Below are 22,978 nucleotides of genomic sequence, written 5' to 3' on the forward strand. Positions count from 1 at the left end.
GGCAGAAGCGCCTGACCTGGGCTACAGAGAAGCAGCACTGGACTGTTGCTCAGTGGTCCAAAGTACTTTTTTCGGATGAAAGCAAATTTTGCATGTCATTCGGAAATCAAGGTGCCAGAGTCTGGAGGAAGACTGGGGAGAAAGAAATGCCAAAATGCCAGAAGTCCAGTGTGAAGCACCCACAGTCAGTGATGGTCTGGGGTGCCATGTCAGCTGCTGGTGTTGGTCCACTGTGTTTTATCAAGGGCAGGGTCAATGCAGCTAGCTATCAGGAGATTTTGGAGCACTTCATGCTTCCATCTGCTGAAAAGCTTTATGGAGATGAAGATTTCATTTTTCAGCACGACCTGGCACCTGCTCACAGTGCCAAAACCACTGGTAAATGGTTTACTGACCATGGTATTACTGTGCTCAATTGGCCTGCCAACTCTCCTGACCTGAACCCCATAGAGAACCTGTGGGATATTGTGAAGAGAAAGTTGAGAGACGCAAGACCCAACACTCTGGATGAGCTTAAGGCCGCTATCGAAGCATCCTGGACCTCCATAACACCTCAGCTGTGCCACAGGCTGATTGCCTCCATGCCACGCCGCATTGAAGCAGTCATTCATGCAAAAGGATTCCCGACCAAGTATTGAGTGCATAACTGAACATGATTATTTGAAGGCTGACGTTTTTTGTATTAAAAACACTTGTCTTTCATTGGTGGGATGAAATATGCTAATTTCTTTGGACAGGCATTTTGGGTTTTGATGAGCTGTATGCCATAATCATCAGTATTAAAACAATTAAAGACCTGAAATATTTCAGTTGGTGTGCAATGAATCTGAAATATATGAAAGTTTCATTTTTATTATTACATTATGGAAAATAATGACATTTATCACAATATGCTAATTTTTTGAGAAGGACCTGTAGAGTCTCTGATGAGCTTTCTTGATCAGGCTGGTAGTGTTGTTGCCTCAGTTGAGGTTTTCATTCATGTGCACACCCAAGTACTTGTAGATGGAGACGACTTCCACCTCAGATCCTCCTATGTTCGTGGGTGGGTGGGGGATGGGGGGTGTAGGTGTGTTTTTTCATCTGAAGTCCACGACCATCTCCTTCGTCTTCTTCACATTGATATGAAGGTTGTTCTTCCTGCACCAGCTCTCCAGGTGTTCCACCTCCTGCCTGTAGCTGGACTCATCATTGTTTGTGATGCATCCCACCACCACTGTATCATCTGCAAACTTTACAATATGCCAGCCTGGATGGGTAGCTGCACAGTCATACGTGAGCAGAGTGAACAGGAGAGGGTTCAGCACACATCCCTGAGGGAAGCCAGTACTGAGGGTTATGATGGAGGAGGAGAAGGTGTGGATCCTCACTGACTGCGGTCTATTTAAGAAGTCCAAGAACCATATATAACCATATATCCCCCATCTAACTCCTAAGCCGTGCATTCCTGCACGTAGTAGCCGGGCCATTAACCACTTCACTGATTTTTGGTGCATCATTAGTGAGCACTTATAAACACATTGGTATTGTTGTTTTACTTTTGACTCAAGTGCGCCCCCTACATTATTCAAACAGTTATATCTCAGTGATACATCATCCAATCTGAACCAGATTTTTTGTGCATAGACACACTGGTACTGTTGATTCATGACTTATCTTAAGCCCGGCCCACTCAAAGAAAAAACTGATAATCATTGGATGACTCTTCAGGCTTGGCACTGTGTAAGATTTAAAACTGAAACCATATTTGCTAAAAGTTGATTACCACATATGACATGTTGATAAGCCTAAATGAGTCCTTAACATTCGTGACAAAACAGGAAGTGACAATAACTCACGTCTGGAAGGTTAGACTTTAGCCAAACTTGTAAGGCTTGAAGCCAGACTCATACTGATATGGGCGGGAGGTGATTGCAAAGTTTCGGCATATGCGCACCCCGGTGAACGGGCACGGGACGGGCGCCAGTGCATTCACAATGGCGACTGGGCTGAGTCGCTCAAGCTCCCACAGTCACCGTAAGACCAGAGCGGCGCTTTGCTGCGAGGGCCTTCAATGCTTCTTGCAGCTTTAATTTGTATTTGTAATTATTTCTATATTGACATGTGTTTTTTGTATTTCCTCCTATAGAAAGACCTGCTCGCCTCCATTCTCGACCTGTCATTCTGTGTCCGTTTCTCCTTCCTGTCCTCTCAAACCCATCCATTCGAAGCAGATGGACCCTTTCCACTGTCTCATTTGTGCTTGCTCAGGATGGGAGACTGAGACGAAGTGAAGATTCAACACAATCTGCTCCTTCCTTAGAGAACATTACTAATCGGCTTTTATGTATCTGAATGTTTCTGTTCAGTGCCCTGAGACAACTTCTATTGTGACTTGGAATATGAATATGAATAAACTGAATTGAAATTGGATGCCTGAGAGTCCACCCCAGCAGATGTCTCAGAGTGTTTGTAAGAGCAGCGTTTGTAAGTGTGAGCAGCTGCAGAACCTGATACTGCTTCCAGAAAGTCCATCTGCGTCATCTAAAGGAACTCTTCAGCTTCTGTTTGCATCTTTAAATTCTAATTAGCATCTAAGGATTGATTTCAGCAGCACCATGGGACTTTTTACTAGTACTTAAGACAAATAATGTATCTGGGTGGGAGGATGATGTCACTATCTAAAGGAATAAAATAGGAAAAGCAGCTGTCATTTTTTTTGGTCTTGTTTTGATTTCCAGACTCATATCTTGGACTGTTTGAGACAAAGCCTTGTATTTAAATGTCACCCACTCAGTCTTTATTGTCACATGTCGAGGAGAAGAGGGGGAACTGGAAATACCCTCCAACTGCCCATCTGTATTAATCCACTTTCCAGGATCGGTCACTGCTCTGCCTCAGACAAGAAAAGCAAAAACCTCTTTCTGTTCTTTTCCACGGTGTAACATAAAAGTTCATGCTCATTGATCCAGGTAGAAAATCTAACAAAGTGAAGTCAGGTTCCTCTGGATGGATTAATTTTGTTGAAACATTTCGTCCTTTATCCAAAGGACTTCTTCAGTCTGAGGAGCCACAACAAACTCAGTCCCATATGTGGCTTACTCTTAGTGGGTCAACCAGTTTGATGGTGATAAGATGGCTTCTGGAGCCTGCCCTCTCTCCTGTCGACTCCTCTGAGTCAACCATAGACAAAGTGGTTCAAAACATCAAAGTTCATGCTTAATAATCCAGGTAATAAGTCCAACAAAGTTAAGTCAGGTCCTCTGGAACATTTGAATATCTTGCACCAAAAATATTCAGGTTTACTTTCATTCTCTGTTCAGTTCCAGTCTAGAAATACATCCATTATCTGTTACCCAATTATTCCATTTTGCGGCACGGGGGTCACTGGTCCCAATATCCAGCAGTCACTGTGCGAGAGGCGAGGGACACCTGGACAGGTCTCAGTCCATCACAGGGACACATAGAGCCAAATGAGACAAACAACCATTCACTCTCTCACTCACATCTAGGGACAATTTAGAGTTACCAATCAGCCTAACATATGTACATGTTTTTGGTCTGTGGGAGGAAACTGGAATACCTGGAGAAAACCCATGCAGCATGGAGAGAACAAGTAAACTCTACCCAGAAAGGTCCCTGGCCAGGATTTGAATTGATGACTTTCTTGCTGAGAGGCAACAGCTCTACCAACTACTCCACCATGCCATCCTACTACAAACATTCACTTTTCAAATCCTTCAAAGACAGGGGACATTGACATACTGCTTGTTATGTCTTAAAAAGCTACTTCTATAAACATTTCAGACATTTTGTCTCTGATATACAGTAGAACCAAACTGTGGACCAGATGTGAGGTTTAGTTCTGGACAAAAGTCATCTTTGATGCTGCAGAATAATGGCAGCTACTATAGCATATCAACTTCTTAAAGCAAATTAAACCTGTAGGCTTGGAGAGCATGGGTGACTAAACGGATTTTTGAGTTCATGAATGCTGATGACGTCTGGTCCTGATGCTGATACATTGTTGAAATATTTGAGTGTTCTGTAAGCACATTCTCAGCTCTGTTTGCTGTCAGTTGACATTTAAAGCCTACCATTTGAGGCTAATACAAGGAAACAAAGGTCCAATTTAATTCCTGGTACGCAGGGGATAAACTTCTCCAACTCCAAACAAATGAACAGGACAGGAGCACAGTGCTGATGGTGCAGACTGACTTCAGAAACAACTCACAAACAGTGGAAACAAAACTCTGCCTCCTGGGTCACCACATGATTAGAAAATATACATTATCATTGTTGAAATATGTAACCTCTGATTATGTTTTTATTTTACCTTGACAAAGTCCTTTCATCCATCAATCATCTTTACCTGCTAGTTCCTTTCTGGTTTATGGGGGCTGCTGATGCCTATGTTTGATTTTCAAGCCTATTTTCTGTAATGTCAATTATAAGTACATATTTTGGTACTCTATACTGGCAATGACTCAAATTCAATTCAATTCTGTTTATTTATATAGCACCAAGTTACAACAGAAGTCATCTCAGGGCACTGAACAGAAACATTCACACACATAAAAAAAGTACTGGTAAGTTAATAACATCAATTATCTGAGGAGAAGACCGCTTTGAATTTAATTCCATCGCAGAACTCTCATCTTGAGCAAGCATGAAGGTGACAGTGGAAAGGAAAAACTCAGTTTTAAAAGGAAGAAACTTTAGCAGAACCAGGCTCAGGACAAAAGGCCATCTACTTCAACTGTCTGGGTTTGGTAGGAACAGATACACAATGGTAGGTCAAGAATCATATGTTAATATAGAAATGATGAAGATGAAAACTACTCAATTTTAACAATTCATTTAAGAAATTAGGTAAATTTGTCCTCTAGTAGTCTAAGCCTATGGCAGAATAACAAACCAACCCTAATTATAGGATTTATCAAAAAGGAAACTTTTAACTCCAGTCTTAAAACTGGACAATGTGTCAGTCTTACGGACAGAAACTGGAAGTTGGTTTCACAAGGGAGGAGCCTGATAACTGAAACATCTTCCTCCCATTCTGCTTTTGGAAACTAGGGACCGTGAGTAAGCCTGCAGTCTGAGAGCGAAGTGCTCTGTTAGGAAAATATGGAACAATAAGATCTGTAATATAAGATGGAGCTAGGTTGGTGAGAGCTTTGTAGGTTAGAAGTAAGATTTTGAATTCAATTCTGGATTTGACAGGGAGCCAGTGGAGAGAAGTTAAACTGGAGAGATATGAGCTCTCCTACTAACTCCAGTTACGACTCTGGCAGCAGCATTTTGTATTAACTGAAGACTTTTTAAATAAGTATTTAGACACCCAGATAACAAACCATTGCAATAGTCCAGTCTAGACGTGACAAATGCATGAACCAGTTTTTCTGCATCATTTTTAGATAAGATGTTTCTAATTTTAGTGATATTACGCAGGTGGAAGAAGGTGGTTCTAGTAATGTTTTTAATGTGGGGGATAAAAGACATGACCTGATCAAAAATAACACCAAGATTTTTAACATTAGAACTGGAGGACAGATTAATGCCATCTAAGGAGGGAGAAAGACTGAAAAATTTATTCCCAAGATGCTCATGTCCAAAAATCACAGTAAATGATATACTTCATTTTGTATTTTGCTTTGTGTGTTACCTGTTGTTCTGTCTGTACAGCACTTTGGTTGGCCTTGTCGCTGTTTTAAGTGCTCTATAAATAAAATGGTATGGTATGGTATGGTAAAAATCAAAACCTCAGTCTTGTCTGGGTTTAAAAGCAGATAATTAAGGGTCATCCAGGTTTCTATGTCTTTAAGACAGTCTTAAAGTCTAAGTAGTCTAAATAACTGATTGGATTCATTGGGTTTCATGGACAAATATAATTGTGTATCATCAGCATAACAATGAAAATTTATCCCATGCTGTTTAATAACTTTACCTTATGAAAGCATTTACAAGGTAAAGAGTACTTGTCCAAGTACTGAACCTTGAGGAACTCCATGACTAACTTTGGTGTATGAAGAAGAGTTGTTATTTACATTTTCAAAGTGAAATATATCAGATAAATATGATTTAAATAATTTTAGAGCTGTTCCTGTAATCCCAATATCATTTTCAAGTCTATGTAGTAAAATATTGTGATCAACTGTATCAAATGCAGCACTGAGGTCTAACAGGACCAGTATAGACACAAGTCCATTGTCTGAGGCCATGAGAATATCATTAGTAACTTTCACCAGTGCTGTTTCTGTGCTATGATGATCTCTAAACCCTGACTGAAACTCTTCAAACAGATTATTTCTTTGTAGATGTTCATGCAACAGACCTGCAACTATTTTTTCTAGAATTATTGAGATGAATGTTAGATTAGATATAAATGAAAATATTTGTACATTTGTCTGAAAATGGAGCTATCATTGCATCCTTTTCAGGATCTATTTAATTGGGTTATAAATTGGAGTGTCCCAATACTATTTTTTTTCAGACCGAGTACAAGTACAAGTGCTTCAGTTTGGGTGCTTGCTGATACTGAGTATTGATACCAAATAGTTGAGTTGGTACTTAAACTCATTAACATCCAGAGTTCCAGAGCCTTCATTTGCTGTGCTCCTCGGGTCTGGAACTCCCTCCCTTCTGTCATCAGGAATATAGACTCTCTTTTCTCTTTTAAATCACAGCTGAAAACACACCTGTTCAACCAGGCATATTCACTTTAACTTGATCTTAAGTGTTGTCATATCATGATTTGTTTTATATAATTGTTTATTGAATCTGTTTTTATTGTTTTTGTTTGTTTTTGTAAGGTGACCTTGGGTTTTGAAAGGCGCCCTCAAATAAAATGTATTATTATTATAATTATTATTAATAAACCTCACACATGAATATAGGATTGTTATAGGAACACTGTCTGTTGTTTTAACATCACCTGTGTTTATGTTCAAATATCTCTAAACTTTGGACATTTGTGTGAGGATTTATCAGGCAGGAACGAACCCAATAGTGCAGACAGGGACTTGGACTCAGAATACAAAAATAAATACTTTTAATAATAATAAATCAAAGGGCTGACGAGGCAGCAACTTACAAAATACAGGTCCTTCTCAAAAAATTAGCATATTGTGATAAAGGTCATTATTTTCCACAATGTAATGATAAAAATGAAACTTTCATATATTTCAGATTCATTGCACACCAACTGAAATATTTCAGGTCTTTAATTGTTTTAATACTGATGATTATGGCATACAGCTCATGAAAACCCAAAATGCCTGTCCCAAAAAATTAGCATATTTCATCCCACCAATGAAAGACAAGTGTTTTTAATACAAAAAACGCCAACCTTCAAATAATCATATTCAGTTATGCACTCAATACTTGGTCGGGAATCCTTTTGCATGAATGACTGCTTCAATGCGGTGTGGCATGGAGGCAATCAGCCTGTGGCACAGCTGAGGTGTTATGGAGGCCCAGGATGCTTCGATAGTGGCCTTAAGCTCATCCAGAGTGTTGGGTCTTGCGTCTCTCAACTTTCTCTTCACAATATCCCACAGGTTCTCTACGGGGTTCAGGTCAGGAGAGTTGGCAGGCCAATTGAGCACAGTAATACCATGGTAAGTAAACCATTTACCAGTGGTTTTGGCACTGTGAGCAGGTGCCAGGTCGTGCTGAAAAATGAAATCTTCATCTCCATAAAGCTTTTCAGCAGATGGAAGCATGAAGTGCTCCAAAATCTCCTGATAGCTAGCTGCATTGACCCCGCCCTTGATAAAACACAGTGGACCAACACCAGCAGCTGACATGACACCCCAGTGACTGTGGAAACTTGACACTGGACCTCAAGCAATGTGAATTCTGTGTCTCCTCTCTTCCTCCAGACTCTGGGACCTTGATTTCCAAAGGAAATGCAAAATTTACTGTAATCAGAGAACATAACTTTGGACCACTCAGCAGCAGTCCCAGGTGAGATGCTTCTGATGCTGTCTCTTGTTCAAGAGTGGCTTGACCTGGGGAATGCGGCACCTGTAGCCCATTTCCTGCACACGTCTGTGCACAGTGGCTCTGGATGTTTCTACTCCAGACTCAGTCCACTGCTTCCGCAGGTCCCCCAAGGTCTGGAATCGGCCCTTCTCCACAATCCTCCTCAGGGTCCGGTCACCTCTTCTCGTTGTGCAGCGTTTTCTGCCACACTTTTCCCTTCCCACAGACTTCCCACTGAGGTGTCTTGATACAGCACTCTGGGAACAGCCTATTCGTTCAGCAATTTCTTTCTGTGTCTTACCCTCTTGCTTGAGGGTGTCAATGATGGCCTTCTGGACAGCAGTCAGATCGGCAGTCTTACCCATGATTGCGGTTTTGAGTAATGAACAAGGCTGGGAGTTTTTAAAAGCCTCAGGAATCTTTTGCAGGTGTTTAGAGTTACGTCGTTGATTCAGATGGTTAGGTTAACAGCTTGTTTAGAGAACCTTTTCATGATATGCAAATTTTTTGAGACAGGCATTTTGGGTTTTCATGAGCTGTATGCCATAATCATCAGTATTAAAACAATTAAAGACCTGAAATATTTCAGTTGGTGTGCAATGAATCTGAAATATATGAAAGTTTCATTTTTATCATTACATTATGGAAAATAATTACCTTTATCACAATATGCTAATTTTTTGAGAAGGACCTGTATTTTTTCAACTACATCTTCCCAGTTTTTCATAACCTCCACATGATCACCTAAATGAACACCTAGATATTTAAAACCATTTTTTACCCACTTCAGTTCATCAGGTAGTCTGGGCTCGTCTCGTTGCCATTTGCCTATTAACAAAGCTTTGCTCTTTCCCCAGTTTATTTTAGATGATGAAAATTTGCCAAAACTTTCAGTGATAGCTGTTAATTATTGAACATCATGATTGTTTGTTACCGCCACCACAATATCGTCTGCATATGCAGAAAGATGCAATGATGAAAAATGTTCTTTTAATTTTACACCATTCAATTGTTTTCTGATCTGGCATAACAGAGGTTCGATACTGATTGAATAGAGCATACCTGACATTGCACAGCCTTGTCGAATTCCCCTCTGTACAAGAAATGGGGCACTCAACCCACCATTGATTTTCAAAATACTTTCAATGTCACAATAGAGTGTTTTTATCAGAGCAATGAAGCCAGGGGAGAAACCAAAAGCTTCTAAAGTATTCCATAAAAATTGGTGCTCCACCCGATCAAATGCCTTTTCTTGGTCAAGGGAAATCAGACCAAACTTTAAATCCAATGAACCAGACATGTCCAAAGCGTCTCTAATAAGGGATATATTATCCCTTATAAGTCTACCAGGGATGCAGTATGACTGGTCAGCGTGTATAACTTGGCCAATCACTTTTCTCAGTCTGTTTGCCAAGGCTTTTGAGAACATTTTGTAATCAGCACATAGAGGACTGACTGGTCTCCAATTTCTTATTTCACAAAGATCACCATTTTTAGGTAGAAGAGTGAGAACAGCTCTTCGACAGCTGAGTGGTAATCTTCCCCTCGCTATGCTGTCATTTAGAACCTCTAATAAGTCCTCTGACAAAAGGGTCCAAAAGTTTCTGTAGAACTCCACAAGCAGGCCATCTATTCCAGGAGCTTTATCATTGTCCATGCTCGCCAGTGCCACTTGCAGTTCTTGCATGGTCAGAAGGTGTCCTAAGGCCGTGTTGTCCTTAGCTGAAATCTTTGGCAGATCATTTAAAAAGTGTTCTGTTATGTCAGCACATTCTTTATATTCAGTGGCATAAAGCTTAGAAAAAAAGTCCACAGCTCTTTTTCTTATTGCAGTTGTTTCCATTAAGTCTCTTCCATCTTCTGCTCGAATACTATGAATGAGTCGAATTTGACCATTTTTTTTCTCCAAATTGAAGAAAAATTTAGAGGGAGCATCCATTTCAGTGACACTTTGAAAGCGTGAGCGAACTAACGCCCCCTGTGCTCTAATCCCGAGTAGATCAGCCAAAGCAGTCTTTTTCTTTTTGAGAGTCTGAAAATGACCTGCATCTCCTGTAGATCCACTCAAAGTCTGAAGATCCATTATGTCCATCTCTAGATCCTTTATAGATTGTACAAGCTCTCTTGTGACATTGGAAGTATATTGAGTACAAAACTGTTGAATTTTTATTTTTCCAATATCCCACCATTGTTGTAAGGAAACAAACTGAGATTTTTTGGTTTTCCACTCTTTCCAAAGAAATGAGAAACATTCTTTAAAGAAGCCATCATTTAACAAAATAGTGTTTAAATGCCAATATGCACTCTTGGGTTTTACTCCACTGAGGAAAATATTTCCTATCACCATGCTATGGTCAGAGAAACTAACAGGACACAATATACAGGATTTAAACATTTGTAAGTGATGTTCAAAACAATAAAATCTGTCAAGTCTTGCCATTGTAATGTAATTGTCTTTACAGTGAGTCCAGGAATATTGTCTACTTGTCCCATGTTTAGAACGCCACACATCAGCTAACTCATGAGTCTCAATAATACGTTTCAAAATTGTCCGTGAATGAATATTAGGCTCTAAGTGATTTCTGTCCAAATCATCAAGAGTACAATTAAAGTCTCCTCCCAAAATCAAATAATCTGTTGAGGCACAGCTTGCAACAGTATTTCCTAATTTTTCTAAAAACTTACATCTTTCATTAGGATTGATGGCGCATAAACATTTAGCAGGACAAAAGTTAGTTTTTCATATTTTGCAGTTACTTTCAGCAACCTCCCTGGAAAAACTTCTTCCACTTCACAAGATTCTGGAAGAAAGTTTTTTGAAAAAATAATTGCCACTCCGGCACTCAATGAATTTTTATGACTCATGACAATATTCCCATCCCATTCCTTTTTCTAATCAACTTCATTATCAATATTACTATGAGTTTCCTGAGCAAAGGCAAAGTTGATACATTTAGTTTTTAGAAGTTCAAAAAAAATTGCTCTTTTCTTTGCGTCTCTTGCGCCATTCAGGTTTAAAGATGAAATCTTTAACCTACTCATAGTCAGCCAGGAAAAGATCAGTAAGATTGAAGCAAAACAGCAAAACAACTCCTGTCTTTTACTTTTTGGATGCATCATTTGTTGAGGTTCTCAGTTTCTGTATCAGTTTTCGATGACAATAGATTTCAGTGTCCTTCAAACCTTCTGGGCCTCTTTGTCTCATTAACCATTTGACTGAATCCAGAAACATTATTCTATTAGGAAAATGATCATCTACAGATACATCCCCTTTTCCTTTGGTTGCTTCCAAAAAACTACGGATCTGTTCAACGCTGTAGCCATTAGTTACCTGACCATCAGGAATTGAGGAGTCAGATGCTTCCCTGTCACTGTCCGAGTCAGAAAAGAACTCTGACTCACTCTCTGGTACAAATTTTTCTTTTACCTGGATTTTCTTTGGTTTTGCTGCTTTTGACTGTCTTGTTTTTCTTTTTGCGTTTGGCATTTTAAACACAGCTTGATCATCCCTCACCATTTTCTCCCCCTTAGACACTACTTCATCTACATTCAGTTCCTCTTGAGTTATTTCTTCTTCAATAACTTTCTCACTTACTTCTTCTACACAAGTCGAAGTAGAAGCAACCTGACTGTTTTGCTGCATGTCTGAGCCAGACTCAGGAACATCTGCTCCTCTCTGCTCACTTTCATTGTCCACAGAGACTGTCTCTGTCCCTCCAGCAGTCTGGGGGGGGCTCTTCTGATTTTCGAGCTTTTTCAGGACAAGTCCGCGCTAAATGTCCCTCCTGTCCACATCCAAAACATTTCATTGTTTCAGTTGTTGCAAAGATAGTATAGTCAAAACCCTCAACTTTGAATCTCATGACTATGTTCCGTTCCTCAGCATCATTTAATAAGATCATAAACACCTGCCTCCTGAAAGACACGACATGTTTCAATTTTTCTGATTTACAACCTGAAGGAAGTATTTTCATGGTTGAGACAATCTGACCGTGACGCGACAACTCCTTCAGTAACACGTCATCACTAATGCACGGAGGCAAGTTTGACAGGATGATTTTTTTTGCTGGATTCACAAGGGGAAACACAACAGAGTATGCGTTTCTCAGAACTACCCCACGTTCAACAACAATATTAACTTTATCTATAGAGTCCAGAAACAAAACCACAGCACTATTCATTCTGGCTACTGCTTTCACACTTTCACACCCGACCACCTCTCCTACAGCTAACGCACACTCTTCAACCGAGTAATCCACGCCCACCGGCATCTTGATGCCGTGTCGACGGGACAAACTCCCACACCCGGTGTTTCTGCCGGCCATCGCACCGAAACCGGCGCTGCCGAACAGAAAACCAGAAAAAACACCACTATAACCCGGAGTGCTTTTAAACAGTTGTACCACACCTAAAAAAGAAGAAAAAGCATGTGAAACACCTTTCAGAAGTAAAAGAAACCGCTAGTCAAACCTTCAAGAAGTTCACTTCCACTCTCCACCCGTGTGACAGACGCTCACGCATGCGAGAGCGAGAGAGAGAGAGAGAGAGAGAGAGAGAGAGAGAGAGAGAGAGAGAGTGAGAGTGAGAGTGAGAGTGAGAGTGAGAGTGAGAGTGAGAGTGAGAGTGAGAGTGAGAGAGTGAGAGTGAGAGTGAGAGTGAGTGAGTGAGTGTGCAGGGCAGAACTCCTACAGCCAGATATTTGGAAACATTGTCAGTGACAGAGTTAATCATGCTAACAATTGGTTTTAAAGGTACACCTTGTTTGTGGATTTTAGGTAAACCATACAGACTAGGTGTGGCCTCCCCTGGGTACAGTCTGTGGTACAGAATATGGTCAATAGCCTTGTCCTGCTCCAAAATTTTCAGGCAATCTATCAACTTCTTCTTGTAGCCACTTCCTGGATCTCTTTTCAGTGTTTCATAAGTGGTTAAGTCACTAAGGAGTATCATAACTTTCTCATGATAGTCTTTCTGGCTCAAAATCACTGTGCACCTTCCTTTGTCTGCTGGGAGAATGATGATGTTTTTGTCCTTGCTAAGAGTGGTGATTGCATCCCTCTCCTCTCTACTGATGTTGGAAGGTGGTAGTTTGGCATTGCTGAGGCAGGCTGAAACTTTGATTCTGAGCTGTTCTGTTTCACACTCTTTAATTTTGTTGTTGCGGATGGCTGATTATGTGGCTGTGATCATCTTCACCAGATGAAATCTTCTTGGCACAACTGCAAAGTTCAGTCCCATGGTAACAATCTCTGTCTCTGGCTGGGTGAGCTATCTGTCAGATAAATTATTCACCCACTTCTCTGTCTCCCTGGCATGTAACTGTCTATAGGAGTGTTGTCTTACACTGAATGTGTTGTTATTGGAACTGTGATGGTGTTGATGAGTTATCAGTAAATTAAACTTGTTTTGTTGTCAAGTCCAAGACTTGACATGCTGTGCTAAATGTGCCTGATATGTACAGGCCATCACTTGCTGAAGTGTGGTCTGATCTAGGCATGTTGTTAGTCTTTGTTTGGTTTAGTGTTTTTACAAATGAATTAAGTGACCACTGTGTAACAACAAAAAAGGTTGAATCATGTCATCTGGACTTCGTTTTTTTTTTGTTAAAAAACCTTTTTTGTTGTTATATACCTGGATGACTGAGAAAACAAACTTTGTGTTTTTGAAACCATTAGTGAAAAGGCCAGACTTCAGGGGTATCTGAGGCAGGCTTGAAACACAAGAGTCAGGGTGGCTTCTGGGTAATACCAGATGGCTAGGCTTCAGACTGACAAAGCCTCTTGGATGAGGGGCGAAACGTTTCTTTTTAACAAAAAAAAAACCGAAGTCCAGATGACATGATTCAACCTTTTTTGTTGTTATATACCTGGATGACTGAGAAAACAAACTTTGTGTTTTTGAAACCATTAGTGAAAAGGCCAGACTTCAGGGGTATCTGAGGCAGGCTTGAAACACAAGAGTCAGGGTGGCTTCTGGGTAATACCAGATGGCTAGGCTTCAGACTGACGAAGCCTCTTGGATGAGGGGCGAAACGTTTCTTTTTAACAAAAAAAAAACCGAAGTCCAGATGACATGATTCAACCTTTTTTGTTGTTATATACCTGGATGACTGAGAAAACAAACTTTGTGACCACTGTGTAGTTACTGCTGTTAGAGATACAAAAATGCCTCATTTCAAACCTAGAACGATTCTAAAACGGAATATGAAGCATTTTTGTGAACAAGCCTTTCTTTGGGATCTGTTCCACTTTGACTGGCATCGTATATCATTAATTGACCATGTGAACCTTGCTTGGAACTCTTTTCAAAATAGTTTAATTTATTTTGTAAATAAACACACTGCACTTTGCTAGTTCAGAACAAAGGGATAGACCCTGGTTTACTTTTGAGTTATCTGACCTCCTGCACAGGAGAGACCAGCTTTGAGCAACAACAAGACAGTCTGGTTCAGACACCCAGTGGTTACAGTTTTATCAGATACGGAAAGAGAGATAAGATTGAAACCAATTTATAGCAATTCCAGAAAAACCAATGGAACGTAATCTATCGATAAGAATATTGTGCAAAATGGCATCAAATGCTGCACTCAGGTCAAGGAGAATGAGAAATGATAAAAGTCCAGAGTTGGTAGCAACCAGGAGATCATTGGTGATTTTAATCAAAGATGTCTTGGTGTTGTGGAGGGGGCAGAAACCTGACTGAAGTACTTCAAATAGATTATTGTCAAAAAGATGACTGTGAACCTGGGCTGCAACTGTTTTTTTTTTGTGAGTATTTTGGAAATGAAGGGTAGGTTAGAAATTGGTCTAAAGTTATTTAAGTCATTTGGATCAGCACCTGTTTTTTTTAAAGAATTTGAGTTATTGCTGCCGTTTTGAGTGATGGTGGGACAAAACCAGAAGAGAGAGATAAATGAATAATCTTAGTTATTAGAGTAGATAGAGAAGGTAGACAGGCTTTAACTAAGTGTGTAGGAAGTGAATCAAGCTGACAGGTAGAATATTGGGATTTAGAGATGAGACTACAAACTTCTGACAGAGAAGGGAGTTGAAAACTGAAAATATGTACTGTAGTGGGGTTATAAGAAAGAAAACCAGAGGATGTGGATTGCAACATGGACAATTCCTGATGGATGGTTTCAATCTTAGCATTAAAAAAGTCCATAAATTTGTTGCAATAAACACTGGTGTACATGTGTGATGGGAGAGTATCTGGAGGTTGTAGAATGGTGTTAATAGTAGAAAACAATGTTCTGGTGTTCCCATTACTTGTGCCAATTAAATTAGCATAGTAAGCTGATTTAGCTATGCAGAAAGAATCCTTGTAGTGTTTCATATGGTCTTCAAACAAATTTTCGTGAATAATGAGTCCTGTTTTATTATAGAGTCGTTCCAAAAACAGAGTTCTTGAGTATACCAGGGAGCAGAGCAGGAGAAGTGAACAGTACGTGTCTCAACAGGGGCAAGTTCATCCAAAATACTTTGAAGACTGCTGTTGTAATCCGAAACCAGGCTATTAGGACAAGATAGATTATTGTAATTAAGGGAAACATCCAGTTTGTTAGAGAGTACAGAATATACAATGTTCTTGACATTACGGAAAGAAATAGCTCGAGATGACTGACATCTAGAAATGTGTAGATTAGCATTAAAAGATAAGCAGTTGCATAATAAGTGAAACATGGTCCGAGATGGCTATAGACCCATAGTCACATTATTTTACCAAAGGCAGAGTTTGTACATCAAGAAAAAATTGTCAATTTAGGAATACGTCTTATGAACTGGGGGGGGGGGGGGGGGGTGAAACGAGCATGATCTTGAAGTAGGATTACGGAAGCACCACACATCAGCCATGCCATAAGATTCAAGGAATTAACTGATTGATTGAGCGGACTTAGTCAGGGTAAGAAAGAAACTGTCCAGATGACCTGACTGAAAAATGTTGGATTTTATACCTGGATTATTGAGCATGGACTTTATTGTTTTCAACCAGTTTGACAAGACTGTCAACGAGGAAGAGGGCAGGCAATGGAGGAGGGGCGTACCAAAGAGACCGTCTTATCACAAGCAGAACTGGTTTGTTCCACTTTGGAGTAAGCTGTTCGGGGAAGAATCAGTTTTGTTGTGTGTTTCCTTGACTGATGAAGCCTTCCGGATCGAAGACGAAATGTTTCAGCACAAAAAAAGAAACTGTCCAGATGACCTGACTGAAAAATGTTGGATTTTATACCTGGATTATTGAGCATGGACTTTGTTGTTAGTCAGGGTAGTTTTTCCCATCAAACTACGGCCAAGAGATGAAAGCACACAATTTATGTCACCATCAATTATAAGGTTATGTGTTGACATATTTGGTAAGTTTGAGAAGAGGTTATTAAAAAATGTAAAGTCGTCCCAGTTGGGAGCATATACCAAAACCAAGATCACTAGCAGTGTGTATAACTTCCCCACCACTATAACATACCGCCCAGCTGTTGGGTAAAATAAATATCCTTTCATCAAATAAGCCACTCTAAGAACACAAGAAGCTTTTTCAACCCAGTTTACGTGCAAGGGGGCAGAGTTCAAACACAGGCTTACACAGATTTTACATTGAAGTTCTGGTCGTGAGGTCTACCCACGGACAGTATAACGAAGTGCTTTTTATAATGCTAATCAGACAGAGACAAGGTCCAGAAGATCTCTGCTTTCTAGCTTACAGACAATGGAGGAAGAGGCCTTGGAGTTTATCAGAGAGGCAGGCTCCGTGCTCAGAGAGGAGTCTGCAGGCAGACAAAGCAATCCTCTTAACTCACAAACATTAGATTAACATCAGTTACGTTTACTGATTAACATTCATAACGTTTACCTAAATTCCCCTGACACCGGCAGTAACAACACACTCGAGGCTGAAAATTGTACCTGCTTGCCAACTATAATAGCTACCACGCTTGATTTGGATTGAAAATTGGATTGAAACACCTGACCAGAGCATTTTTTAACAAACTTTCCACTGTCTGCAGAATGCACATGGATCTCCTATAAAAAGGCGTTATCAGTGATCATCTACTTCAGGTGTGACATAATTTTCTGGAATTTTACTGGACCATTAAATTATTTCACATTCCAGTTTACACAATTAACTGGTCAGTCACTAGAGTGGCTAACATCTTTAACGGTGGTCATAGTTGAACAGCAAGAAATAATTTACACATAAAATATCACAAACCAAAATTTGATAGAAAAAAAACCAAGACTGATCCGGTATAAACTCACCCCTCTCTCCTACCCAAACATGGAGAGAACAAAAACCACTGTCAACTGAAAATCCACACATTAGTGCTTACCCTGCAGAACACAGTCCGACTATTTGGGTTTCCGTCTGCCCACATATGACATGATTAATAATAATTAAAAATCATAAAGAGAAACAACAAAATATGCAAATATTACTGTAAATATCAAACATGTACCTAATAAACAAATTAATTAATTAATTAATTAATTAATTAATAAAAACGCTCCCATATTAGGGTGCATACTACAGTACATACCAGAACTTTCAGTAATAAATTCAGAGCGTTAACATGGTACAGTCACCCTTCAGTACAAATAAAATGTTGTACACACTGACATTAAAGGACCTAACAGCCAAATATTGAGTCACACAAGCTTAAGATAAAATGTTGGTTGAGGGAGGCCGGTCCTTTGGTTCTTTTGATCCTCACCACCTGCTTCTGAAATGACATTCCTCTTGACGTATTCCATATCATTATTGGAGTCGACAAACCCCTTTTCTGTCCCTCCATGTGTGATGCAAAGCCATGCAGGAAAAAGGAGTCCATACCGGACACCTGGTCAGTTTCACAGGAGTCGCCTTACTCTGTGAATGCTGCTCATGCCTTTGCCATGCTTGCGGTGTAGTCAGCTGTGGATGATTTCTTGAAGTGGATAGGGCCACAGTTGCGTGCTCGTAATTTCTCCACACAATCTTGATAATAATGCAGCCTGGCGATGATAACTCATGATTTATCATTATTGTGCTGCACTTTTCTTAGACATGTCTAAAGCTTTTGACACTGTGGATCATAACATCTTGTGTCATAAACTCTCAGAAATTGGTTTCCCAGAACACACCATTGGTTGGTTCTCTAACTATCGTTCAGACCGGAGGTAATGTGTTCAACATAATGGCTCTTCCTCCAGTTATTTAACAGTCAACAATGGTGTACCACAAGGCTCAGTCTTAGGACCCACCCTCTTTACAATTTACATACATAATGTAGGTAAAAACATCCCTAATGCATCTATACATTTCTATGCTGATGACACAGTTGTTTATTGTTGAGCTAAAACTGTTGCTAAGGCTTTCCAGCTTTTGAAATCTGCATTCAACTACATTCAGACAGATTTGTTCCGCCTCAAACTTGTCCTAAATGCCGACAAAACCAAAGGGATGCTTTTTTTCAAATAGGAAGTTGGTCCCAGCAGTTCTTCCACCGATTTTATCCTCAAATGGTGTCCCCATTGAGTTTGTTGATTCCTATAAATATATGGGTATCTTGGTCGACTCACATCTCTCTTTTAAGCTCCATGTGGAAAACTTGGTAAGGAAACAAAGTTAAACTGGGTTTCTTTTTCAGAAACAAATCCTGTCTAACCCTGAATGCTAGAAAATGCCTTGTATCTGTGACTTTCCTTCCCTCCATTGATTACGGTGACATTATTTATATGAACACTCCTACAAGCATCCTGCGGATGTTGGATGCTGTCTATCATGGTGCACTAAGATTCATAACTTGCTGTGATTATCGTACACATCACTGCACCCTGTATTCACTGGTTAACTGGACATCATTAACTTCACGCAGACTCTCTCATTGGTTCATTTTCATCTTTAAATCACTTCTTGGTCTGTTGCCTTCATACATCTCCTCCTACATGTCTCTGCGTGAGTGCAGCTACGGAGTGCGCTCTCAGGACATTCCATCCATCCATCCATTTTCTTTACCCGTTTATTCCATTTTGGGTCACCGGGGTCACTGGTGCCCATGTCCAGCAATCACTGTGCGAGGGGCAGGGTACACCCTGGACGGGTCGCAAGTCCATCACAGGGCCACATAGAGACAAACGAGACAAACAACCATTCACTCTCTCACGCACACCTAGGGACAATTTAGTTACCAATCAGCCTAACATGCATGTTTTTGGACTGTGGGAGGAAACCGGAGTACCTGGAGAAAACCCACGCATGCACGGAGAGAACATGCAAACTCCACCCAGAAAGGCCCCTGGACCGGGGTTTGAACCAGGGACCTGCTCGCTGAGAGGCAGCAGCTCTACCAGTTGCGCCACCGTGCTGCCTCTCAGGACATTATTACCTGCAAAGTTCCCTCAATGAGGACTGAACTAGGCAAAAGGGCCTTCTCCTACTCTGCTCCTGTTTCCTGGAATATCCTACAAAAAGATTTGAAGCTCTCGACCTTGACCTCTCTAAGTGGCTTTAAGAATCTGTTGGACTCCTGGCAGGGACCAATGCAGACATGTTCCTGTTTTTAGTTTTCTACATTTGCCTTGGAATCTAGCTGTAATTGTTTATTGTTGTTGCTGTTGTCCATTAATGTCATCTTTCTTTGTTGAAATCAGGTCTCTCTTGTGAATGAGTCCTCGAGGCTCAATGGGATTTACCTGTCTAAATAAAGGTTGATCATCAGCGTCTCTTCTGCCTGGTGTCCAGTGCACGTGGTTGATCAGCGGCAACTTGTCCACCTTCAGCACCTCTGTCTTGGCTATCACTGTAGGGGTGCACAATCTCGGCGATTGAGGAACTCCAATAATCCTAATATTGTTCTGTTTCATATTCCCTTCCACAGATTCAAGCCTTTTTCTCAGCCCATCCACTTCATTTTTCAATTCCACCACAGTTCCACGTAGAGCCCCAACTTTATCTGAGCATAAAGACAGCCCATTTTCAGCCTCTGTTACACTTAGCTTGACTTGGTCAAACTCTGCTCTGAGGGCCGTGGTGTTATTAACAAGCTCTGCTCTCACTGCCTGCAATTTGCACTTGATAAAAATTAAATAATCCATTCAGAGATGCCTTCATCTCCATCCTAATTATTGCTGTGACCAGATTTAATTGAAGCCAGAATGTCTGAATTCAGTGCTGACTCGACTGTCTTTCCAGAGCCTGGCGAAAGTGGTGCAGACTGTTATTGTTTAATAGACTTTTTAATTATGTATCGGTCGTAATGCTTCGGCATCACCATGCCCCGAGGCTGCAGCTGTGTCATCAAGCTGAGCGGGCAAAGACCCTGCCGTTTTAGTTTTTTTTTGTTTAGAGGCCATATTACAGCTCCAGTAAATCATTCCTGCGAAAATGCCAATCTCAGACGAAGAATTCAACACAGAGGCAGCGAGAATATACAGTATTTATAAAAGGCAATTTTTCAATCAGGGCCGACGGGAGCCTGGCAGAATGCAGCTTACTGAATCACAGCCATCTTGCACCCCTCAATAATAGTACATTTTTGTGACTTTATTGTAAAATTGCATCATGTTGTTCTGCGAAACAAGTAGTAACAATTTTTTTAACTGGATTATGTGTGTGTTTGCTTTGTTTCCCCAGGATACCAGGTTTAATGCAGAAGTTGACCAGATCACAGGTTACAAAACTCACAGTATCCTTTGTCTGCCCATCAAGAACCACAGAGGCGAGGTGAGGGGATGATTGACGTTTTGTACCACATACTATAAATGTTAATGAGCTTGGTTAGTCATAAAGCTAACAGGTGATTCAAACTCATAATTAAAAACAAAAATCTAATCCTTAGGTAACATTTGAGATGTATGATAAAGAACCTTTTAGTCACGATGGCGACCCCACAATTTTCTCCATGACTTACACGACCTGAAGACCTTGACATGTGGCTGAATTGATGCAAATTTGGAAAACTGAAAGTGTGACAGCACTCATGGTGTTGCTACTAGTACACACAAAGTAGTTTTTTCTGCTATTTTATGTATTGTTGGCGTTTACCTGTGCCCTCACATGCCCTCATATAGCAGCAGCTTGTTCTCATGACAATATGGACATATACACCCATGATCTGACTATGTTAGTCCAACGTACAACCCAAACAATAAATTAGAACCTAAACAACTGGACTTCTGTTCTGGAGTTGAAGGCATTTTTCTTCCCATCCTTGAGGCTTTCTACGTTCATAAATGGAGAGGATGGAATTTCAGGCTTTTAAAACTACATGAGAAGCTCAGTTATGTACCACAAAGATGAGCAGATTTTCCAGTCCCTGGATGACAGAATCTACACTAGTTTACAACAACCTCACGTCTGGGCTAGGTTGTTTTCGTAATCTCTGATCCTGGTTGTAGTCTAAGCATGAAGTCAGTATGGCTTCATCATTTTCGATCCTTGATGACCAAATCATGCCAACACATACACATATCCATTGGTGTCGAAGTATCTGGAATGTGTGCGCGTGTGTGTGAGTGTGTGTGTGTGTGTGTGTGTGTGGGGGGGGCACAAATTAACAATAAACAATAAACATTTATATAAATTACACATATTCATTTATATTAATTACTGTTAATGTATTTAATTTGCAACAATATGCCCAGACATGAACTTTGTCCACAACTGAAGTAAACACACATTATGTGATAAAATAAATAATTAGTGCCCCCTATAAATTATCCAGTAAGCCATTCCTACTCCTTTACTTTCATTTACAAATATGAAAATTGTTCCATATAACTTGCAGGCCCAGAGTTATGAAACATTGGAACCACTGCAACCATGCTTCTCCACATCCTGATGTTGTCAGGGTTTCAGGCAGGTCAGGGCAGGAGAGAACCCAGGTGAGCAGGCAGGACTCAGGAGGCAGACATATAAAATAAAACGCTTTAATAATAAATCAAAAGGCTGACATGGCAGCAAACTTACAAAATAGGGTCAGGACGAGATCAAAACAGGATCAGACTAGATTAGACTGGACTGGACTGGACAGGACAGGCAATACCCAACGACGAACCGACAACTGACAGGACTAACAGATGGACTTTATACACACAAACAGGACATGAGACATGGGTGATGTTAATCAGACAATCAAAGCAAAAACACAAGGGTGTACAGACAGGGGAATGCCCACTAGATGGCGCCATACCTACAGTACCCCCCCAAGGACGCCCCCTGGCATCCCCAAGACCCCACCCCCTCCATAGAAAACTAGGGCGGGCGGAGGGAGGAACTACAAGGGTGGCGGGCCCAAACAAAGACTCACGAGGACCAAAACAAAACCGACAGGACAAGGCCTCGGGGACAAAACTAAGCAGGGAACACAAAAATGACCAGACGGCCGGGAGACCATCCACTGGCTCAGAGCAGATCAGGTGGGTGGCCGGGAGGCCATCCGACAAGCCAGAGCAGGTTGGAGGTGCGGCCAGGAGGCCGTCCGACGGGCCAGAGCAGGTTAGGGGGCCAGCCGGGAGGCTGTCCAGTGCAGGACCAACGTTCAGATGGACGGCGTGGAAGCCATCCAACGGGCTGAGCAGGTCAGGTACGGATGTCATAGGTGGGTCAAGGACCAAGAACACAGGCGAGTCAGGGACAAAGACCTCCGGCTGAGGCAAGGACCCCTCAGCAGTTTCAGGGCCCCCAAACTGAGGCAAAGACCCCTCAGCAGTTTTGGAACCCTCAAGCAGAGGCGTTGGACCCTCCACAGTTTCTGAGCTGGCTGCCGTCTCTGGACAGCCTGCAGGTTCAGGTTGAGCTGCAGATTCTGGTTGAGCTCCAAGCTTTGGGCTGGTGATGACTGTAGGCTCTGGGCTAGCAATGAATGCAGGCTCTGGGTTGGCGATGACTGCAGGTTCTGGGCTGGTGATGACTGCAGGTTCTGGATGGGCTGCATTTTGCTGAGCAGCTTCTGAATCTTCTGTATCATGTACAGAATGCTGAGCAGCTTCTGAATCTTCTGCAGCAGGTACAGGATGCTGGGCAGGTTCTGAATCTTCTG

The 22,978-nt window shown here is 41.1% G+C and overlaps 1 protein-coding gene across 1 annotated transcript in view; it reads left to right on the forward strand.

Annotated features, from left to right (window-relative positions):
- pde5ab (phosphodiesterase 5A, cGMP-specific, b) overlaps nucleotides 1-22,978 on the forward strand; it is a 271,503-nt gene that overhangs the window by 54,814 nt on the left and 193,711 nt on the right. Inside the window, exon 3 of the mRNA XM_037681538.1 lies at nucleotides 20,572-20,661. Coding sequence (XP_037537466.1) covers nucleotides 20,572-20,661 — 90 coding nt within the window. The remainder of the gene's footprint in view (nucleotides 1-20,571; nucleotides 20,662-22,978) is intronic.

Source organism: Nematolebias whitei, chromosome 1, assembly GCF_014905685.2.
Source record: "Nematolebias whitei isolate Nwh7 chromosome 1, NemWhi1, whole genome shotgun sequence".
NCBI lineage: Eukaryota > Metazoa > Chordata > Actinopteri > Cyprinodontiformes > Rivulidae > Nematolebias > Nematolebias whitei.